The following is a 21618-nucleotide window of genomic DNA, read 5'->3' as shown; positions in this document are numbered from 1 at the left end:
AGCTCTGGGGTCTGTAGTGGCGCCTCTCTTTCATTCCTGGCGTTGGTCATCTTTCTTTCTCGGTCAATCTGCTTAGAGTTTTGTCCTTTTTTCAAGATCACGTCAAAGAACATCTTTGGGTTTCGCGGATTTTCCTGGTTCTTTTCCTATTCTACTCTTGGCTTTTGCTCCCATCCTCGGATCTCCTTCTCAACAGGAGTTTGGGGGCTGCGGGTCCCGCTGGAGTGGCCTCCCTGCTTGTGCGATCTACACCAGTTGCCCCCTCCGGGTCATTTGGGAATGCGATGGAACTCATGGGGGCACACTCAAGGCCTCACACACTGCTGGGGAGCTCACAGGTCTTGGGCTCAGAACCCCGCCTGGAGCTGATGGTGTCCACTCCCAAAGTGCCCACTTTCGGGCCGCAGCCAACCAGGAGCTTCTCCCAGGACCAGCAGTTTGCTGCGGCGAAATAATGGCCCTGACGGCCGCGGGCTCCAGAGCAGAAGGGAGGAAGCGAGGGCAAATCTCGTGCACCCCGCGGACCCGAGCCAGAGCGCCTGCGGGCGCCGGGCCAGCTGCCCTGCGGGCTCTGGCCCCGGAGCCTCCACCGAGGCCTGTGGCCTACAACCGGCCACTCCTTGCGACTTCTTTATCTCTGAGGTCATCTCCGGGCCCAGCGCGGGGGCCGATCGGGCTCCGACCCCGACATCCAGACTTGGGCTCCGCGGCCTGGCTGGCGCCCCTGGCTTGGGGCTCCTTCCTGACCCTTGACCTGGCCTGGAAGGGTCACCTGGGTTCAGCGGCCCCAGCAGGCGCCCCGGGGGTCCCCGAGCCAAGGCCCCCGGCCCTCGAGGGCTCTGCCCGCCCCGCAGCCGTTCCCAGGTGGCCGTTGTCGCTCACGACCTCCGACCCCAACCCCGAGCCTCTCCGAGGTCAGCACCGCGGGCTCGTCTCTCCGCGCCCGCTTCCCGCCAACCCCTCCCCCCCGCCCCGTGACGGGCGCCTCCGCGGGCCAATGAACCGAGCTGGAGCCACCCCCGGGGCGGGGCCGAGAGTGAGCCAATGTCCCGCTTGGGCGCCCGCCTGGGTCCAAACGGCCCAATCGGCGTTGGCGGCGGGGCGGGCCGCGGGGGGGGGTGGGGCCTTCCGGCTCAGCCAACGGGCGGGCACGTCGGCGGCGGGGGGCGGGCCCCGCGGCGAGCGTGCGGCGGCGCGGCGGCGCAGGGCGGGGGCGGGAGGTAAACAAGATGGCGGCGGCGTGTCGGGCGCGGAAGGGGGAGGCGGCCCGGGCTGTCCGCGACTGAGGCGGGGCGCGGGAGGCAGCGGCGGCGGGCGCCGGCCGGCTCCGCGCCGCCTTGCATGGGCTGGGCCTCCGCGCCGCCCCGCCTGCTCCACACGTGCGGCGGCTGCGGCGGGGGCGCGCGCCGTCCGGGCCCCGGCGGCCTCGGGAACCCCCGGCCCGGGCCTTCTTCCTGCGCCGCCCCGGCCGCCCGGCGCCCTGCGGGGCCCCGCGCCCCGCGGCCCGCGGCCCACGGCGTTCGCGGCCGAGAGCGAGCGCGGGCTGCCGTTTGGGGCGGGGGGCGGCCGCTGCGGGGTCCCAGGCCGGTGTGGGGGCGCCGCGGCCGCGGCCGGCTCCGACGGAAGTTGCTCCCCGCGGCGGGAGGGCCCCGGGCAGCCCCCCGGCCCCCCGACGCGCGGCTGGGGCTGGCGGGGGCGGACGTCGGTGCCCGCCGCGCGGTCCGGATAGGCGCCTGCCGCGGCCTCGGGCCCCCGGGACGGCGGGAGCCGCCCCCGGCAGCGCGCCCGGCGCCCGGCGAGGCTCGGCGGCGCGGCCCGGGGCCCGGTGTGGGCGCGCGCCGCGGCCCGCAGGTAATGCCCGGCCCGGGGAAGACTCGCTCTGGCCGCCGCGCCGTGCGCCCCCGGAGGATGACCTAGCGCGCGGGAGCCCCAGCGGCCTGCGGACGGCCCCGGCGGACGCGCCGGCCCGACCCGACGCTGCGAGGCGGGCGGGCACCCAGACTTGCGACGCTCCGCGCCCTCGGGGGCCGGGGCTCCGGGCCAGGCGCGCCCCCTGAACTCGCGACGAGTACAATCGTTTCTTCCCGAAGAAGGGTTTTCTCCTTTTTCCTCCTTTTTTTTTTCTTTTTTTGCGTTTTTGTTGACTTTCGGTTTTTCGGTTTTGTTTTTTTGTTTCGTTTTTGTTTTGGGGGCTTTTCTTGAGAAGGGAATTGCAGGGGGACAAAAGGAAGAACCGCGCGCGCCAGGGGCGGTCGATAAGGGAGATAAGGGCCGCCGGCGGGAGTCGGAGGCGCCGGGTCCAGGATGGATGTGGCCGACCCGCAGCAGCTGGGCATGTTCACGGAGGGGGAGCTGATGTCCGTGGGGATGGACACGTTCATTCACCGCATCGACTCCACGGAGGTCATCTACCAGCCGCGGCGCAAGCGGGCCAAGCTCATCGGCAAGTACTTGATGGGAGACCTCCTGGGGGAGGGGTCGTACGGCAAGGTGAAGGAGGTGCTGGACTCGGAGACGCTGTGCCGGCGAGCCGTCAAGATCCTCAAGAAGAAGAAGCTGCGAAGGATCCCCAACGGGGAGGCCAACGTCAAGAAGTAAGTGCGGCTTTCCTGGGGCGGCGCGCGGCCGCGGGCAGGGGCGCTCCTCTTCCTTCCTTCCTTCCCCCTTCCCTTGGAGCTTGGAGGGGACCAGCCCGCTCCCGGGCGGGGCTTGCCGGGGCAAGTGTTGTTGGGAACGCTGAAGGACTCTGAGGGAGGCGGGCCGCCTTGCTGCAGACGGGTGTCCCCTTTCTTCAGTTGGGGGGGGTGCACTCCCTCCCCCTTCACCCCCGCAGCTGTGCCCGGTGGAACCGGCCAGTGTTCGCTTGGCCCCGGGAATCTGTGTTCCTGAACGGCCCGGGCCGCCACCAGCAGGCTTTCTGCGCAGCGGGCAGCTGTTACCAGGGCCCGCAAAGTGCGATTTGTTTACCCTGTTGGAGGGGAGCCCTGTGGCTGCCAAAAATAATTGTTTGCACTGGCCTGTCGGTCAGCAGGAGGTAACCTAGCGTTTTCTCGCTCGCTTGGGATGGGACACTGGACACATCCGTGGCTGCAGGCCCAGGTGGCTTGTCCCCCCGGGAGAGGGATCAGCTTGTGTCCTGGCCAACTTTTTACCCAAACTTCTTGAGGCGCAGGCCGGCTCCGAGGCACTGCACAGGTGTCGGCGTCTGCCTGCCCGGTCTCCATCACTCTCGCTGCTTTCAGGAGGGGGCGCCCCTCCTTACGGCTGCCACCCACTGGGACCCCGCCCTGCCTGGGCTCCTGCTCTTCCCAGCCTCCAGCTTCCAAGAAGGGGTTCATCCAACGGGCCAGGCTGCGGGGCCAGGCTGCGGGCGGCAGGACTGAGGCAGGACTGAGGGACGACCTTGGACGTCCTGTGGCTGGCCCGCCCTCCAGCCCCGCCCTGGAAAGTGCTGCTCCCCTGTCCGCTTTCACCTCCCACCTTCCTGCCCAGCCCACACTCACGCGTGAGCTCAGCCCTGTGCGCTTGCTCTGGGCCGGCTCTGGTGTTGGTGCCGAACCAGTCGGAGCAGTCTCCTGCCAGTGCGGTCCAAAGGCGGATGGGCGGTATGTTGAGGCCTCTTGACGATGTTCGTGCCCCAGCCTGTGGACGCGAAGCAGGGATGGCCCGGTGCCCTAGGGCCCATCTCTTACCTGTGAGGTGGTACTGGGCGAGGGCCCCGATGTACTGGGGGAGACTGAGGCAGGCCGGCACCCTCTGAGGTCCACGCAACCCTTCAGCCCCCGATTCAGAGATCCATTCCCCCCGCAACTGCTGGCTTCGAAGTCAGAAGCTTCTAGGGGCTGTGGGTTGGGGGTGCTGTGAGCTCCTGTGTCCTGGCTTCCTGAGTCCTGCTTCTGGAAACAGAGCCCTCTCCCGGTGTCCGGGTCCGTCTTTGTCCCCCTGATAACGCCCGGGCAGCAGGCTGCTGGTCTCTTTTGCGTGGTTGAACTCTGCTGGTTGGAGGCAGTGCGGGTCCGTGCAGGTGGTCTGGCTGGCCGCATTGCTCTGTGCTGCTCTGGGCCCCAGGCCCCAGCCTCTGGGGAGCAGCACTCCGAGGTTCCCGGAGTCCCTGAGTCAAGGGACTTGAGGGTCCAGGCTGGGTTCAAGGGCCCGGACTGGGTTCCAGCACCAACTGATGTGCGCTCAGAGGCACCCAAGCCCACCTTGCTGGCTGTCCTGGGGCACTGGGTAGCCGCAGAGTTGAGCAGGTCCTGGAACTCTCTGGACCCTTGCTGTGGGGGGCAGGTGCTGTGCGGGTGGGCAGGTGCCTCCCTCCATCGTGGGACGCGGTGTGCGTTTGACAAGGTCAAATTAGAGAACTAGTTGCCACCTCCAGGAGTTCCCTCGTGCTCCGTGGGAGACACACATGCCCAGATGCTGACCGGAGGGTTGGTGAGCACTGGTGTCCCGGTCTCGGCCCTCCTGAGCGCTCAGCCGGCGCCCTGGGCCTTGTGGAGACTCTGGGTGTGCAGTGTTGGGGCTGCAAGGAGCTCGGCCCTGCAGTCGGAAAAACCTGAGGGGAAAAACCTTTTTCCGTCGGAAAAACCTGAGGGGAAACGGAGGCCCGGGAGGCAGAGTGTGGGGGTCCCCGGCTGGCTTGGCAGTGAGCATAAGGTGTCCCAGCTGCAGGGCGCTGGGCCCATTTCATCAGCTCAGGGCCTGGCTCTCATAGGAAAGAAAGGGGTGTCCTTGCAAGGGGAGGTCTGGGCTCCCGGGACAGCCTTGCTGCCAGCCGGCTGCAGGGAAAAAGGGCTCTTTTGTCTCCGAGAGGCTTAATAAACTCCAGTAGCTTTTCTCCAAGTGAAGTGTCCGGAACCTTCCAGACAAGTGTCAGGAGTCCCGACTTGGATCAGAAGTTTTCTTCGTAAAGAGTGATGTCTGTGACCAGAGTGGGGGCTGCTCGGGGCATCCCCCTCGGTGTGGTTTCCTCTCCGGGACTGCCGAGGGCCTGTGCTAGCCCTTTCTGCCCTTCACGCCTCTTAAAACTAGTAGGTTTTCATTACAGAGTAAAATAGTTGCAGAAAGCTTCAAGTTAAAAAAAAAAAAAAAAATCATTCATGATCTCAGAACTGACCCGTCTTGCCAGGTTTCCTCAAGTCTTTTTTGGTTGTTTTTTGAATCTGTCCAAGCACTATTCGTGTATCCCTATTTTTTTTTATTAAAAGATTTTTGTTTATTTGACAGGGATCACAAGCAGGCGGAGAGAGAGGGGGAAGCAGGCTCCCTGCTGAGCAGAGAGCCCGACGCGGGGCTCGGTCCCAGGACTCTGGGATCACGACCTGAGCTGAAGGCAGAGTCTTAACCCACTGAGCCCCTAAGGCGCCCCTCCTTATCATTTTTATTATTTTATTTTTGTTTTTCATTGTTTTTAGAAAATCGCTCATACCTGTTTTTTTGAGAGGCTGTAGAATCACATGCACTGGCCCCGTGAACGTTGGGAAGAGGACGTGAGTGGGGTCTCCCTCTCTCCGGGGACAGCGAGGGTGACCCGTGGCTGTGGGTCCTGCCGGTGGGGTTTCAGGCAGGGAGAGGCGCCCAGACTGGTGCCGGTCGGGGGGGCAGGTGGTGGTGGCTTGCTGTGCAGGCCGCCTACTGAGTGTCTGTGCGGGAGCGGCGGGAGGGCGGGCGTGGGCCGCAGGTGCAGGCCGGACCCCCGACGCTGCGACACCGAGACACCGCGACGCGCTCCGCAGAGTGTCCTGCATCCCAAGACTGCTCTCTGGGGCTTTATCTTCCATCGACTGTTTGGGGGGGGATAGAAATCACTTGCTGCTCCCTGTGGGATGTGCACAGGGGCCGTCACCGTTGGCCATCAGGCCACAGTCCTTGGAGCCCTGTCCTTCTGCCTGAGCCAGGCTGCTTTTCTGAGGTCAGGCATCCTGGTGGCCTTGGCGGTGGCGGGGCTCTGTGGCCGGCTCTGACCCACCCTGTGCTGGTGGCTCTGTCTGCTGTGGAGGGGGTTACTTCGTGTCACGGTCCCATAAGAAGTGCAAGGGTGTTTGAAGGGCATGTCCCCACAAGTGGAGGCTTGGGTCAGAGGGAGCTTGTGCATGTTTGAGAAGCTACATCCAGACTGCTGGTCCCCTCAGCCTCCCCAGCCAGTCTCGTCCAGCCGGCTTCTGCATCCCGAGTGACCCCCAGGAGCACCTGGTCCTCCCAGTCCCTGGCAGATGGGCGGCAGCTCTGAGCAGGTGCCAGTGGCCGGGCGGGGGCCTCAGTGAGGCCAGGACTGTCTTGTGGTGATTGGCGGATAGCTGGGTCCGGGTAGTGAGTGGCTGGAATTTTAGTGCGTCCCGGCTCAGAGCTCTGGACTTTGTCGGCTCTTGTTCTTGTCCCAAGTGGCGTGTGTGGCATGTGTCCCTCCCCTGCCCCATATTGGGAAGGCTTCCGCCGTGAGCCTGGGCTGGCTGGCCAGCTGCCAGGGGTGGCAGCAGGAGGGCCAGGCCGCTCACCCACCGTGAAGGTCCTGGTGGCCTCCGTGATGTCTGGTCTTTTGGGGCGGGGGGTGTTGATTCTGAAATGTGGGAGCTCCCGGCCACCCTGGGTTCTGGGGGCCGTAGGGACATGTGCCAGTCCTGGGAGCGTGTGGAACGCTGCCAGAGCTGCCCTTTATCCCGGAGCCACCACGTGGCCGAGCTGTGGTTTATGCTCGCGACAGCTCCACCAGTATGTGACCCGCGTACCCAGAGTCTCAGCGTTGAGGCGCACCCGACTGTGAGACTCGACACTGACACTGCGTCGGGTCCCCAGCAGGCAGCCCCGTCCTGTCAGCCGTCCCCCACTCCCCGGCCCCTGCAAGCCCCTTCCCGTCCACAGAGGAGCCTGGTCTGGGCGTGTCACCACGTGGACTCACACCTGGCGGGGCCTCCTGTGTCTGCTTCCCTCCCTGGGTGTCGCGGGCTCGGTCCGTCCTGGGGGGCCGCACGTGGGGGCTCCTCGCTCCTGCTGGGGCTGGGGACACTCCCGCGCATGGGGGCACGTCCTGTTGTCCGCCCAGCCCCGCGGGTCTTTGCGCTGATTCCACTTGATGTCTTTTATGATGCGTGCTGCTGGGGACACGAGGGCACGTGTCCGCGTTGAGTTCTGCTTCTAGCAATTTCCTTTGCTTTCGTCTCCTCCCTGGATCTCTGGGGTCTCTGGTCATATGTTTAGAAGCATCAGCAGAGGGGCTGGGCGGTGGGGGGGGCGGTTCTTGCTCAGTGTCCCGGCCGGCAGGGCCATTGGCCCCTGGCCCACCCCTTGGGCACGCAGCGGACCCATCTCTGTCTGGAGGGCAGTGTCAGGGGTTCGCTGGGCGGCTGCATCTCATTCTGGACTGTGTGGAGCCGATGCTTCTCAAGGCAGTGGCTGTGGGCCTGTCCCTGCCCCTGTGTGTTCTGTTCGGGGCTGGCCTGCCCTTGGAGGCGGCTACTTGGTGTTTCTCCGAGTGTGAATGGCTTCGTGAGCCTCATGCAGTTTTTCTTCTGCCTGGTCAACAGTGAACTGATAAGCAGCCCACTTGGGTCAGGCAGCAACCCCGGGGAAGGTTCCAGGCGGCAGCGGGGGCAGGGAGGTTAGTGAGCACAGCACGGAGCCCCGGGTGGGGGGGGGGGGCGCGGCGGGAGGCACCACCTCCTGTGCCTTCACCTCACCCCGGCTGAGCTGCTCACTTTGCCTTTTCTTTACGCGTCATTTCTTCTCGGCCTCGGACCCGAGCTGTCACTTGTGGGAGACGCTGGGAATACAGAGGTGCTGGCCCTCAGTGCGCCCCGGAGGCGGCTGGGCGCGTGGCGGGGCACACCCCGTCCCGCGGGGTCTCCGGGGAAGCTCCGCGCGCGTGGTCCCCACGGCCCCTTCTGTGGGGTCGGCCCTCGTGTCCGCTCGCTCCCAGCGTGGCGAAGGGGGCCGGCGTGATCCCGGTGAGCCGGCGAGCGGGGCGGCGCCCGGGGTGGGCCGGCCGGGCCTTTTCTGTTTCTAGGAAGAGCGCGGTTTCCGCGCAGAGAAGAGGGCGCTGCCCTCTGCTTCGTGGAGTGCGTGACGTGAGCTTGTCCCAGAAGTCGGACCCTGATACGGCGGTGGTTTCCCCCGACGGCCGTGGGTGAGGGGGAGGCACGGCCTGGGCTGGCTCGAGCAGACAAGAATGCGGAGCCGTGGGCTCGCCCTCTTACTAGGAAGGAGCCCCCCGCGCGTTGCCGCGGTCGCCGGCGCAGTCGCCGGAGGCCAGGGGGGCCCAGAGGCAGACTCTCCAGCCCCGCGTCCTCGGCACCTGCCCCCACAGGTGGCTGCCGCTCGGCTGCATAGAGGAAAGGCCTCCTTGTCCCAGCACGGGTGTTTTTATTTTTATTTTTGTGATTTTTATGTTATTTATTTTTCAAGTACGCTCCACGCCAGCGTGGGCCTGAACTCAGCACACTGAGAGGGAGAGTCCCGCACTGCACGGACTGAGCCGGCCGGCGCCGTCAGCTCGTGGGTTTAGTCTGTGTCACACGCACCCGCGGGGATCTCTTTGGATGGAGAGGAGAAGGGCCCTGAGGGAGTCTCCGCGCTGGGGAGGCTGGTGTGGGCAGCTCGAGGAAGGCCCTGGCTCCCCAGGCTGCATCCGCTGCCCGGAGGCGCCCCAGCGTGTCAGGAAATCTCGTTCCAGCGCCAGGGTCCGCCCTGACGGTTCCCAGTCCCGTGTGCAGTCCCAGGGAGCCGGAGCTTGGAGGAGCCGGGGCCTGTCTCCGCGGCTGAGCCCTTCACTCCCGCTGGCCCCGCAGGGCGTGCTGACTGGTTTGCGGCCCGCGCGATGCCCCTCTCGTCTGGGGCGGTGTCACTCCTGGGCCTCTGCCGCCTCCACCCCGGCTGCAGACGCTGGACGGGCGCCCCCACAGCTGCCTCTCGGGCCTGGCTGCTGACCAGGTGGCTCAGGGGGTGTCGGTCTGCCTGGGTGGACAGCAGGTGCCGGACGGTGGCCTCTGAGAGGAGCCGCTCCGCATGCACGCTAGGTGCACTCAGGCCGGGCGGCACGTGGCGGTGACCCTGAAGCCCGCAGGTGGGGGGCTGACAGGGCACCACGCCGCAGAAGTGGGTGTTGCCGCCACCATGCATTGGTCAGATGGAGATGGAGTGTTTGTGAGCCCCGGGCACAGGGTGCGAGAGTCAGGGCAATGGGATGGGTTGGTCAGGGCAGGGTGGGGAGGGGTGGGGGAGGAAGGTGGGGCCTGGCTTCCAGGGACCCCCTGCACTGGCTCCCGGGCCAAGCACCTTCTGGGTCCCTTCCAGCAGAGCTCTCATCTGACGCTGTCCTGCTGCCGAGGACAGTGGGCAGTGTCTGGAGACGTCTGGGGTCGGCAGGACTGGGGTTCTCCTGCCACCAAGGGGGTGGGGGCCAGGCATGCTGCTGACCACCCCCCACACAGTGCCTGGACACTCCCTCAGAGAGTGACCTACCCAGAATGTCAGCAGGGCCAGGGGGCACAAACCCTGCATTAATTATTTGGCAGAAAGATGGAGTCTGGTCCCTGCTCACACGGGACACTAGAGTAAATCCCTCGGGGTCAGAGGGTACAAACCAGGTCTGTGAGTCACCCCCACTCAGGGTGTGTCATGAAGCGTGTGCCGTGTCCCAGGACCTCAGGAGCCCGATGGTTAGGGCACCGTCTAAAAACCGGGGAAAACCAGGGTAGAACCCTTGCCTCACCTGGAGTGCTGTGGTGGGGGCGGGCACAGGCTTCTGTCGGCGAGTTTGGGGGAAAGTGGCCGCGAGGCTGTGCTTTGTTCTGGTTGATGGCCTCCTGGGCTCTGGGCCTGGGATCTCCCGTCTGGGGTGGGCGCTGTGCACGGATGCCCTTCCTGGGGCCCTGGTGGCTCTGTGGCGGTGGCTGCCGGGTGTTTGTGGGCTTCGTGGCCCTACAGAGGGCCTGCACCCAGGAGGGTGAGTGGGGTTGGGGCACAGGGTTCATGCACTGGGCAGGGGGGCTGTCAGGAAGGGCCTCCTGGAAGAGGCAGCCTTCTCCCAGAGCCCGGACAGCGGGACGGGTGGGACCTGAGTCTCTGAGGAGCTATTCTTAGGTCCCAGGCTTGGGCAGCCGGGTGAGGGGCTTTAAAAGAACTTCACTGAGATGTCGTTCACAGTCACACAGTCTGGTGGCACTTAGTGTATTCCTAGGGAGCGCCTTTATCTTATTCCAGAATGTTCCATCTCCCCAAAGGCAACCCTTTCCCCATCAGTGGTCAGTCCCCACTCCCGCCCCCAACCCCCGGCCCCCGCGAGCCCCCTTCCCGTCCGGGGAGGGGCCTGGTCTGGACGTGTCGCACGCGTGGACTCACGCCCCGTGGGGCCTCCTGCGTCTGGTTCCCTCCCTGCGCGTCGTGGGCTGGGGTCCGTCCCGGGGTGGCGCATGGGGGCCTCGCTCCTGCTCGTGGCCAAAGGACACACTGTGTTTGTCCATCCATCTGGTGACGGACCCTGGGGCTGTTCCTATCTCGGGTCCCTGTGGCTCGTGCTGCCGCGAATGCGCTCAGGGCTTTCCGCGTGGACGTGCTCTGGTTACCGTGGGCGCACCTGCATGGGATCGCCGACTCGGCTGGTCGCGCGGCCGCACCCTCCCCCAACGCCTGCCCAGAGCCCGGGCAGGTGAGGCGTCAGAAGGCCATCCGCAGAGCAGACGGCGCTGGCACGGGCCTGTGGGCGAGGCCGGTGCCAGGCGGATGGCTGTGCCTTGGTGTCCCTTCTGGCGGGGCCGGGGCAGCTGCTTTCTCCCCGTGCCGGGACTGAGCAGCGGAGGTCTCCAGGGCTCTCGTGAGAAGGGTTCTCCATCCTTCCTGCAGGGCTGTGGGGCGCCAGGGAGAGGCGGGGGGTCCTCGTGGAGCCGGTCCAGCTGTGGCGCGGTGCCTGGGGCTTTGTTCCTCCGGGGAGGCACGGAAGGGATGCTGGGTGGCCCAGGGAGCTGAGCCCCGGCTGCGGCACGTAGCAGGTGCTCACTCCGCACTTGACCTGCCATCCCTGTGCTGCGTCCTGTGGTCCCTCATGAGGAAAAACCGTTCCGTTAGAGTGTTTAGGAAGCTTCTGGTTGGTGGTGGAAGCCCGCAGACTCGGGGGTCCCTGCTGCTGTCGCGGGACGGGCTGCTCCGTTGGAGGGGGAGCAGGAGAGCCTCTGCCGGCTCTCCCGGTGCCCACGCACCTCAGTGCCCGGTGTGTCCTCTGCACGGCACCCGGAGGGCAAGCTCGCTCGTCTTCCCAAGCACAGGGAGCGGGCCGCTCTGAACGAACAAGGCCCCAGCCCTTCTCACTGGTGCGTCTGCTGACGCCTGTTTTTTGTCTTTAGGGAAATCCAACTTCTGAGGAGACTACGGCACAAAAACGTCATCCAGCTGGTGGACGTGCTGTACAACGAAGAGAAGCAAAAAATATATCCTGTGGCCGCTGTGCTGGGGGGGCGGGGTGGGGCTCGAGCGCCGTCTTCCTGACCCTGAAGCCGCCCCTTTGTGACTCCGGCTGGGAGCCCCGACGGCAGCAGCAGCCCCGGTCAGAGGCCGGCCTTGTGCAGCTCGTGCCACAGGGGGTGGACCGTGAAGCCCTCGGGTCATCTGCCGGGGCCCCACAGTGTCTCAGACCTCCCTTACTTGTGGGGCTGCTGGGGCCTCCCATTTCCTTGTGCCCGGGAGTGGGAGTGCTGGGTCTGGGTGGCTCTGAGCTTGGGGGGCTCGTGGCCAGCGCTCTCCTTGCCTCTGGTGTCCAGGGCCCCTCCGGTGTGGGTAGAGCGCGGTGCGGGCATCGCGTCATTCCGCAGCGGAGCTTCCGTGGAGTGTCCTCGGCCTTTGCCCTTCCCCTCGGGGATGGGCCCCATCTCTCCAGGGGGTGAGGCTCTGGGCAGCCTCAGGTCTAGGGAGCAGGCGTGTGGGGGCCCTGGGTCTCATCGGGGGGCAGGCGTCTTCCCGCAGAAGTGCTGGGCACGGGGTGATGGAGTGTCGAGCCCGTGGCTCCCCTCCGGCTTGCTCTCAGGGCCACCTCTGCTGGGGACACGGGGGGGCTTTGTTCTCTCCAGCTGGCCTGAGACCCTGGGCCCCTTCCAGGGTGGCCCGGCTACCCCGCCCTTCTGTCCTGCCGGCTGTGTCTCCTCACCTCCTCCTGGGCATCGGGTGGATGGAGCCCCTCAGCTGTAGAATCCCTGGGGAGGCCTCCTTGTGGGTCCAGGGCGCTGAGCCCAGACGAGGTGGCCACAGGCCTCTCCAAGGTGACCCTGGGCGGGTCCGTGGGAGGGCAGAGTTGCCGTATAGGCGCTGTCATCCCTGCGGTCTTTCTCACTGTCTTCGGGGGCTCCGCTTATCTGTGTTAACGCAGCCCCCAGGAGCGTCAGGGTCCTCTTCCCCCCGGGCCCTGCATGCGGGCGTCTGCCGTGCGCTCCCTGGGACGGGCTCTCCGAGGCTTGTCTTCCTTAGTGCCGCACGTATATGGTGATGGAGTACTGCGTGTGCGGCATGCAGGAGATGCTGGACAGCGTGCCCGAGAAGCGCTTCCCCGTGTGCCAGGCCCACGGGTGAGTGCCTGCTGCGGGGCTGCCCGCGGGCTCCGGGGGTCCTGGCCCGAGGTCAAGCTGCGCTCTCTTTCATTTTCTTTTCAGAGAGAGCGCGAAAGGGTGGTGGGGACACAGCGCCCGCGCGGGCACGTGGGTGGAGGGCGGAGGGGGAGGATGTCCAGCCGACTCCCTGCGGGGCTCAGCTCCCAGCGGGCTCGTCTCAGGCCCCTGAGAGCACGATTTGAGCCGAAACCAAGAGTGGGACAGTTAACCGACCGCGCCCTCTGGGCGGCCCTCGGACAGGTGTTGTGTCATCCGTGCGACGAACGCTCTGGTGTGTGTTCAGCCTCAGCCTTGGGAGCTCTGTGTGCAGCACACCCAGCCCAGCCACGGGGCAGCAGCCCCTCTGCCAGCCGCCCCCCGGGCACACCCGCTGCCTCGGGCTCGGAGATCTCTCGGTCCCTGAGACATCCCTGATGAGGACGGAGCTGCCATAGGCCAGCTGGCCCTCCTGGGGGGGGGGGTCATGTGTCCCTGGCCCCAGGGGGCAGTTCCAGAGAGGAGACACGGTCACATCGAGGGCAGACCGATTGTGGAGGACAGGGCACGGCCCTTGGGCTCGTGGGGAGGATGAAGAAAGGCTGGCCAGCTGGGGGAGCAGCTGGGTGCCGGGGAGCCCTCCTCTGCCTTCCCTGGGAGGCTCGGGTCGGGGAGCTGCATCAGCCTTTGGGGCGGCAGTCGCTTGGCCGGGCTGCCTGTCCCGTCCTTCCTGTTGGCCCGGCTGCAGGGACTGCCGAGCCGCAGTGTCCTGTCTTTGGTCCTGCCGGGCGCACCCCGGGGGCGGCGGTGGCCAGGCGGGACCGGGTGCTCTGGGCGGGGCCAGTTACGGAGTCCCCCCCCACCCCACCCCCGCAGGTACTTCTGCCAGCTGGTGGACGGCCTAGAGTACCTGCACAGCCAGGGCATCGTGCACAAGGACATCAAGCCGGGCAACCTGCTGCTCACCACCAGCGGCACGCTCAAGATCTCCGACCTGGGTGTGGCCGAGGTAGCGTCCCTCCCGCGGCGCGGGGCGGGGGCCCGAGGGCCGCTTGCTGAGCGCCGCGCTGTTGCCGCAGGCCCTGCACCCCTTTGCCGAGGACGACACGTGCCGGACAAGCCAGGGCTCCCCAGCGTTCCAGCCCCCTGAGATTGCCAACGGCCTGGACACCTTCTCTGGGTTTAAGGTGGACATCTGGTCGGCTGGGGTCACTCTGTAAGTGCCCAGGGGCCTTGGTCCCCCTGCTCTGCCCCCCTGCCCCAGGGGTCCTTCCTTTCCCATAAAGGATTCCAGAACCGTGTTTGGGCTCCGGGCTTCTAGAACCTGCTCCTCTTAGTGGGTCCCCCAGATACCATTCCCGGGTGTACTGGGGTGGCCAGAGCACCAGAGAGGCTGTGAAGCCGGGAGTGGGGCCCCGTGGGTAGGAGCAGATGAGGCTGCTTCCTGTCTTGTGGGTCCTCAGGGTCAGAGACCTGATGTGGGCCGTACCCGCCTCCCGCCTTCCGCCTTCCGCCTTGTGCTGAGGGCGCGTCCCTGTCTTCCTCCTGCTGGTTTCCGGGGCAGGTTGCAGTGCTGCCCAGCCGGCTGCTAGGCCCCCCACCCGGGTTCTGCTCTCCCCCCACCTCGCACAGCCCTGAGCACGCGCACCTGAGCCGTGCTGACTGGGCCGCAGTGCTCACTGGGACCCTCCTCCTGAGTGGGGGGTGCGCTGCAGAGATGTACCGGCCGAGCCCAGCACTGACCGGCGCAGTCCAGAACCTTCCTTTCTGCTCCTACTTGTGGGGCAGCTGCTGGCCAGCGCAGGGGTCCGTTTTATTTTATTTTTATTTTTATTTGACTGACTGGTTGTAGGCTCCACGCTGGGCATTGTGGGGCCCCGCGTGGGGCTTGAACTCAACCCTGAGATCGAGACCTGAGGATGCCTCAGTTGTCGGACATGTAACCAACTGAGCCGCCCAGGCGCCCCGTTTTACGTCATTATTGAGAGAGAATTCCCCTACCACCAGAGCCGCCCTTGTAAGACGTATCTTGCGGTGGGTTTGGGTATCCCGAGTGGTGTAGCCCGCGCCACCGTCGATTCCAAACGTTCCCGCCGCCCGGCATGGGGCCCCACGGGTGGGGGTGCTTTAAGGCTCCCGTGCCAGGCTGGGTCCCGGCCGGCGCCGCAGGAGGAGCTCCGACTGACCGGCCTCTCTCCTTCCCGTTGGGGCGAAGCTATAACATCACGACAGGCCTGTACCCGTTTGAGGGGGACAACATCTACAAGTTGTTTGAGAACATCGGGAGGGGAGCCTACACGATCCCGGGCGACTGCGGGCCCCCGCTCTCGGACTTGCTGAGAGGTGAGGCCCCCGGGACGGTACCTGTGGGGCTGGAGGGGCCGGGGGCAGGCTGCCGGGGGGTGATGGGGGCCCTAGGGGTGCTGTGCTGACCACTGGCCTCTGGAGACCTCTGGGTCTCCTCTCCGCAGCCCCTCCAGGGAATGGGCGCGGTTAGCGGAGAGCGGCCCCGAGGCTGGAGCCTGCTTACAGCTGCTTTGGGCCTTTTGTTCCAGCCCCTTCCGACCCCCGCCCCCCAGAGGAAAATAGCAGCCCGCAGCCTAGGTGCCCCCCACCCCACCCCGGCTGCGGAGTCCCTGGGTGGCTTCCTGCGCAGCCCAGGCCGTGCAGCAGGTGGCGCCCGAGCGGCCGCGGTCGGGGTCGGGCTGTGGGATGCGGCTGCTTGGGAGGGGGTGGGCTGGCGACGGCTGCGTCCTGACCCTGGGCTGGAGCCTGATTGGCCGAGCACGTGCAGACCATCGCCCCCACTTGTCCCCGGTTCCTGTCCTCGCCGAGATGCTGCCTCGGGTTGGAGCCTTCGTCCCTTTCTAGACCGCGTATAACTTATGGTCGAGACAGTAGGTTCCCGTGACCCTGGAGGCGCCTGAGAGTTTTCTAGAACAGAGTCAGGCTGGTTTTTACGTTTTGGTGCGAGTGAAGTAGAGCCCAAGCTGGGCTGCTGGCCAGCAGCGGCTGGACTCCACCCCTGGGCACACGGGCAGCTCCCCATCCCCTCCCTAGGACCCCGAAAGATGGCTGGGTGGGTGCAGCCCTCCCGCTGCTCAGACCTAGCCTTCTCCCTTCTGTCTCCAAGTTTGTGGAAGTTCTTGGGCACTCTGTGGAAGGGTTGTGATGTCAGCTGTCCCTGTCCTCAAGTGTGCCCAGAGCATAGGCCTCTGACCTCCTCCCACCACCCCCCCCAGCCCCCCGGCTGAGGGCTGAGGCGCTGGGGATCACTGCAGGGGCGGCTACAAGGGCAGGCCTCGGCTGGGTGGTGTGTTCCCTGAGTGAAATCTGTTTGCTCGCTCCACTACTGCCCTTATCTTCTCGGTGCTCAGAAAGGCCGATGATCTAGACGGCCGAGGGCATCAGGGTCCCCGTGCCCAGATCCAGGCGGGGCCGCCCCGTCCCTTACCCCCTCCACCTCATTTGACCTAAGGCCGAGGTGGCCAGGGCTGTTGGTCCACACGTCCCCCTGCACCTAAGCCTGCCTCAGGGCCTTTGCGCCGGGGGTGCGTGCCCTGGAGGCTCTTTCCATAGCCAGGACTGGTGGGGTGGCCCCTGGTGTCTCCTAGAGCACCGTCTTGGCCCCAAGGTCTGGTGGCGGTCCTCGCCTGCCCCTGAGCACGGGGGCCGTGACCCGTGGTCTCACCTCCTCTTTGGCCCCACTCGGACCTTCAGGGTTCCGAGTCCCCAGCTCTCCAAGTCGCCGCCCGTGTCCTGAGAACAAGGCTGCCCTCCTCACGGATGCTCTGCCGAGCTCTAAGAACCGGGCCCCCCACCCCTCCTCCGGGTGGCGCTTGAGAAGCTCCAGCCGCCTGCTCTGGGGAAGCAGGGAGCGGACGCCGTGGGCTCGGGTGAGCCCTGCCCCGGCCCCGGGCCCGGGCCCTTGTGGGAGCGTGGCAGAGAGCGGCCCACGCGCGCACAGGCTGTGCGTCCCTGGGGTGGGACTGTCCGGCTTCCCAGCCCCTCTGGTGTCTGTGAAGAGCACTTGCTACCCCTTGGCTGTCTTCCCGACCACGGGCGCTGCCTGTGGCTTTGCCGCTCCCCGCTGGGCCGCCTCCTAGGGCCGCAGTGCCTCGTCCTCACGCAGCCGTGGCCTCTGCGTCCGTGCCCCACGTCTGGGTCAGCCCTGTCGGTGGAGGCCATGGGGGACCGCGGTGGAAGGTGCCGGTAGCACCCTGAGCTAGAGCTCCACTCCCACACGCCAGCGCCCCCTCCTCCCGGGGGTGTCATCTGTGCAGCGGCCGACGTGGCGGGGGGGCCGCGTGCCCAGCGCTGACCCCCGTGGCCGCTGCTGTCCCACCAGGGATGCTGGAGTACGAGCCCGCCCGGAGGTTCTCTATTCAGCAGATCAGGCAGCACAGGTGAGTGCCTGCGCGGCCCCGCGGCGGGGTCGGCGTCCTCGTGGGGGCATAAATGGGGAGGTTCCGGGCGAGCATGGGTGCGTGCGGTGGGACCGGGTGGGGGTGGGTTGTGGGGTCTGGGGTTACAGGGGTGTTCCTGGCCCTCAGTCTCCTGCCCGCCCTGCCCCCCATACAGATTTTAGGGGTGGGCCCGGAGGTTGACAGGCACCATGTCCTGAGGGCTAGAGCGGCGCAGGGAGCTGGGTGAGCCTCCAGGCTGTCCTGACTTGCGGACTCCTACAGCTGGTTCCGGAAGAAGCACGCGCCGGCTGAGGAGCCGGTGCCCATCCCGCCGAGCGCGGACGGCAAGGACCGCTGGCGCGGCATGACGGTGGTACCCTACCTGGAGGACCTGCACGGCTGTGCTGATGACAACGGGGACGAGGGCCTGTTCGATATCGAGGATGACATCATCTACACTCAGGACTTCACGGTGCCCGGTGAGTGCGGCCGCCGCTGCAGGGGCCTGGCCTCCGTGGCAGAGCGCACGTCCCTGATGTCCCCGGCGGGCACGGACGGCCCTGGGGGTGTGGCCGCCCCTCCCCTCTCCCACGGAGGCAGGTGGGGATCCTGGAGGGCAGAGGCCCCCCGGGGCACCCTCCTGTGTTCTGGGGAGTGCACAGCACATCCTGCCAGGTGGTGAGAGAGGGGGGCAGCCCCTCTGATGGGCCTGAGGGGGTCCAGTGGCCCTCCTGGCGCCGCCCACCCTGATGCATGTCGCCTTGCTTCCCCAGGTGGCGAGGAGGCGTCTGAGGCAGGGCTTAGAGAGGAGAGAGGCACGCAGAAGAGCCAGTGCTCAGACCTTTCTGGAGAGGAAGCTGAGGCCAGGGGCGCAGAAGGGCTCGAGGCCATAGTGTAGCGATGCCCCTGCCCCTGCCCCCGCCCCCCGCAGTGCCAGCCGGTGCCGGAGAGGCCAGGCCTGGGTGCCTGGCCACCGACCCTCCCTGACCCTGCCCGGGTGTCTGAGGGCGGCCAGGGCAGCTGTCCCACCCCCAGTGTTTACTGTTCTGTTTTGGGGCCCGTTTCGCAGGCTCCCATCATAAAGGCTTGCCCCGCTGTGCGCGTGCGGGTGACGGTTGTCTCCCTTTATCTCCCTTTCCCTAGCCCGTTTGCCGGTGTTAGATTTTTATTGTAGACAAACCTGGTGTGCGGGGGTGGCCTGTGTGGTGGGTGGGGCCCCTGGGGACACCCCACTGGGCAGTATCGCCTTGGGTCCAAAGCTGTTTTCCTGGCGGAGCTGGGGCGGGGTTCAGGCATCCCACTTGAGCAGGGGGCGTGCTTGGGGGTCTGAGGTGCCCGTTCTGGAGCTGGACCCCAAGTGGCAGTGGCTTTGGCTCAGCGGTAACCCTGTAGAGTCCCAGGAGGTGATGCGTGCTTGGTGTCTGTGGCCTTGCAGAGGTCTGTCCTCTGTAGAACGGGAAAGAGGTGTCCTGCCTCTCAGAGGTACTGGGCTCTCGTGTCAGGACCTTGGGAGGGACCCTCGCTGGTGGGCTATCTGCTGTCTCAGCAATGAGCTCTCTGCCAAATACCCAGAACCCTGCCAGACCACTGACTGTGTGAGAGGCCAGGAGCTGCCTGTCGTGGCTGGGGAGGGCTCGTGCCACGGCGGCGCTCCGGCTGGAGTCCGACGCCCGACCGTCCATCCGTGGTAGAAGGAGCAGAGCCTCTCCCAGGACCGCTGATGCGTTCTCGGAGCCCTCGTGGGTCCACAGTGGCTGTGCTGCGGCCTCGTCCCCTCCTCGCTGCGGTCCCGGTGCTGTGGTCGCCCTCGGAGGCTCTCAGCTGCTCGGCCTTGGTCTCCGGGACTGTCCCCACTGTGGGGGTCTGCCTCCTGCCCTGAAAGCCGGGTGCCGGGCCTTAGGCCAGAGGTGGGTGGTTGTGGGCGATGCTCCAGTCCTTTGAGGATCAGGAGGCCAGATCCTGTACCCGCTCCCCTGCCCCGACCCGCAGCCACAGTGGCTGTGCCCGTAGCTGGGCTCCGGGTAGCCTGTGCGGAGCTGCACAGCTCAGTGCCTGCAGGGCTCCTCCCCTGTCAGAACGGGGCTCTTGACCCCCACAAGATCTCTCCCCGGCAGAAACCTGTCAACAGTGACGAGCTCTGATCTAGGATGCCTCCCGTGTGCGTAGGGGTGGCTCACGGCAAGTTCCAGTAGCTGCTGAGTCAGACGTGGGAGACCTTTGGCCTAGGGGGGTCTCTGTGCTGGCGAAGAGGTGGACTAGAGGTGGCTGAGGGCAGCTTCCCACCCGAGTCCCGGGAGGGTGGAGTGTGGCAAGAGGCCGACGTTCCACGTGCACTGAATGAGCTGTGTGGGCCCTGGCAGCTCGGCTGACCCCTGTGTGCCTTCTTCCTCCTCCTCCCACCACACCTCAGAGCGCGGGAGTGAGGCAGTCGTGCGGCTCCAGGCCTGTGACCCCCTGGACGCCAGCAAGGGTCGGTGCTGCCTGGTAGCGAGTAGGGGCACGGCAGGCCCCTGGCTCTGATCTCTTCGTCCTGTGCCCAGTATGGGGAGCTGAGGCTGGCCTCAAGGGGAAAGATGAGTGTTGCCCACCTGGCCTGAGCCCAGCCCCTCTCAGCCCCACAGGGCCCAGTGAGGTCTGGCTCCCACACAGGTGAGCGGGCCCAGCCTAGTGCCCTGTGCCCTTGGACCCTGGTCCTTCACCGTGTGCTGGGGTGGAGGGTGAGTGGGGCAGGCCAGGCCTCCTGAGCGCAGAAACCCGGCTCGCACAGGGGCGGACAGGTGAGCGCGGGCTGGGCACCCCCCTTGGCTGGCCGACTCCGAGGGCATTTATTTTTCTAGCTGGACGAGGGGCCCCGCAGGCAGGACCTGGGTGGGTAAGGGGGGGCAGGTGGTGGAGGGGCCTGGGCCTGGCTGGCTGGGGAGGACCTAGGCCTGGGGATTGGGGCGGGGCAGGGGACGCAGGTTGTCGGCCTCAGGCTCCCATCAGCCCACACTCGCCGTCTCCCTCCTAGGACAGGTCCCAGAGGAGGAGTCTGGACAGAATGGGCAGAGCCGGGGCCTACCCAAAGTGCTGTGCGCCAACGGCACCGAGTCGGCGCCGCTGAGCGCCAGATCCAGGGCAGAGCGCCGGGCCAGCGCTGCCTCCAACCCCACCCGCAAGGCCTGCTCGGCCAGCAGCAAGATCCGCCGGCTGTCGGCCTGCAAGCAGCAGTGAGGGCGGCCGCCCGCAGGTGGGCCACTGCAGGGGCCTGTGGGGGAGGGCGGGGACCGTGCTCAGGCACTGGCCGCTCGAGGCCCGACACAGCTGCAGCTGCGGCCGGCCGGGGCCACCAGGTCTGCCTTCCCTGTTCTGTCAGTCCGCGCCCACGGCCCGCGGGACCCTGGCCAGGCAGCTGGGGCTGGGGCAGCGCTCCCGTGTGCAGGAGGGGGTCCCTCCCGCCGGCAGCCTGTCCTGCCGGCCCCGGCGATGCTGGACTCCACGCAGCGGCATATGAGGCACTGTGGGTGGGTGGGTGGGTGGGTGGGTGGGAAGTGGGGATGGCTTCAGTTTGGCCCAGGCTGTCATCCTGGTGGCTGCTCGGCTGCCCTCTGCTCCTGTTCCCGCCCCTCCCTGCCCGGGTCCGAGAAGGTGTGTGTGGTGGGAAGTCGGGCCGCAGGGGTGCGGGAGACGCCCAGGTTGCAGGTGGGGTGCTCTCTCTGGGGGAGCTGCCCGCCGCCCCAGTGGCCCTGTGGCGCTTACCTGCTGGCATCAGAGCCAGCTCAGAGGGCTGGGAACCCGGCTTCCTCTGTGGAGGCTGGCGCGTAACTCCACGAGGCAGTGCGTGCACGATAGGGTGACCCCTGGGATCGGCACTACCTTTCCTGGCCTCTCTGGATGTCTGACAGCCCTATATGAGCAGGCCTGTTTCCCCGCCCTAACAGCGGGGTGGGGCCTGTCTCCTGGGATGCAGAGCCTGTTTGCTGGCCCAGGAGTGACCCGTGTGTTCCCGTCTGCAGCCTGTCTCGTGGAGCCCCAGCCAGGTGCCGTGGCCCAGGTCCTCAGTCTTCCCGCCGACTGCTGGCCCATGCCTGCTGCCCAGGAAGGCCACCACCATACCCTCCTTGCCGACTGCCCCTCGGGAAGCCAGGGGTCCTGGAGGGCTGTGGCTGGGGGACTGCAGGGGCTGGGGTCTGGCCTTGCCCTCACGGCCAGCAGACACGACCTCTTGATGACTCTGCAGCCACGTGCCAGGCCCCTTCCCCTGGCCAGAGGAGGAGGAGGACGCGTGGCAGCCCTCGGCCCGGCGGGAAGCCCTTGCTGTGCACTTTATGTTCAGACCTGCTGGCTCTCGCCCCGCTCGGACTTCCTTTCACTCTGCTCCACGCTGGCGCCTCCCACAGCTGGTGGTGTGCTCAGACCACGGCCGCAGCAGGAGCCGCGGGAGGACCTGGCTTGCCCGCCGAGATGCATGCCCCGAGCCCAAGGGAGCCGGGCCGCGGCCCTGATGTTGCTGTTTGGTTGGTTCCTTTTCCTTTTTTCTTTTTTTTTTAAGAAAAAATAAAGCCGGTGGATTTGAGCTATGGTTGTGAAGGGTGTGTGGGAATTGTCAGGCGGCACCGCTGTCTTGCAGGCAGCAGGTCTGAGTCCGAGCTCCCTCGGTGGACCTCCCAGCC

The 21618-nt window shown here is 66.5% G+C and overlaps 1 protein-coding gene across 9 annotated transcripts; it reads left to right on the top strand.

Annotated features, from left to right (window-relative positions):
* The first annotated feature begins 1219 nt into the window (after window positions 1–1219).
* Window positions 1220–21521, top strand: STK11 (serine/threonine kinase 11). 9 transcript variants are annotated; one of them, XR_013967187.1, is made up of 11 exons: window positions 1220–2594; window positions 11331–11414; window positions 12453–12542; window positions 13437–13569; window positions 13640–13776; window positions 14776–14903; window positions 16909–16966; window positions 17249–17445; window positions 19580–19743; window positions 19977–20195; window positions 20962–21521. XR_013967187.1 is itself a non-coding variant. In XM_080809482.1 (10 exons), the coding sequence occupies exons 1-10, from the start codon at window positions 2305–2307 to the stop codon at window positions 21448–21450; spliced, it is 1596 nt and encodes a 531-aa protein (XP_080665608.1). In that variant the 5' UTR covers window positions 1220–2304; the 3' UTR covers window positions 21451–21521. The 9 variants fall into 9 exon arrangements, 7 of the variants coding, with proteins under 7 accessions (XP_080665608.1, XP_080665607.1, XP_080665609.1 ...); XR_013967188.1 differs by lacking the exon at window positions 19580–19743 and adding an exon at window positions 17740–18873; XM_080809482.1 differs by lacking the exon at window positions 19580–19743 and having other exon boundaries at window positions 19982–20195; window positions 21186–21521.
* The last annotated feature ends 97 nt before the right edge of the window (window positions 21522–21618 follow it).

The sequence above is a fragment of the Martes martes genome (genome assembly GCF_963455335.1).
Source record: "Martes martes genome assembly, chromosome: 1".
NCBI lineage: Eukaryota > Metazoa > Chordata > Mammalia > Carnivora > Mustelidae > Martes > Martes martes.
Note: the sequence above shows the minus strand (reverse complement) of the source record. Positions and strands in the feature narration are given on the sequence as shown.

Excerpts from the sequence above, each read along its gene's own strand:
- STK11 (XM_080809481.1), top strand. The coding sequence starts at position 2,305 with ATGGATGTGGCCGACCCGCAGCAGCTGGGCATGTTCACGGAGGGGGAG. Across the intron at positions 13,570-13,639 it reads CCGACCTGGGTGTGGCCGAG|GCCCTGCACCCCTTTGCCGA; the intron begins GTAGCGTCCCTC and ends CTGTTGCCGCAG. Across the intron at positions 14,904-16,908 it reads GCTCTCGGACTTGCTGAGAG|GGATGCTGGAGTACGAGCCC; the intron begins GTGAGGCCCCCG and ends CTGTCCCACCAG.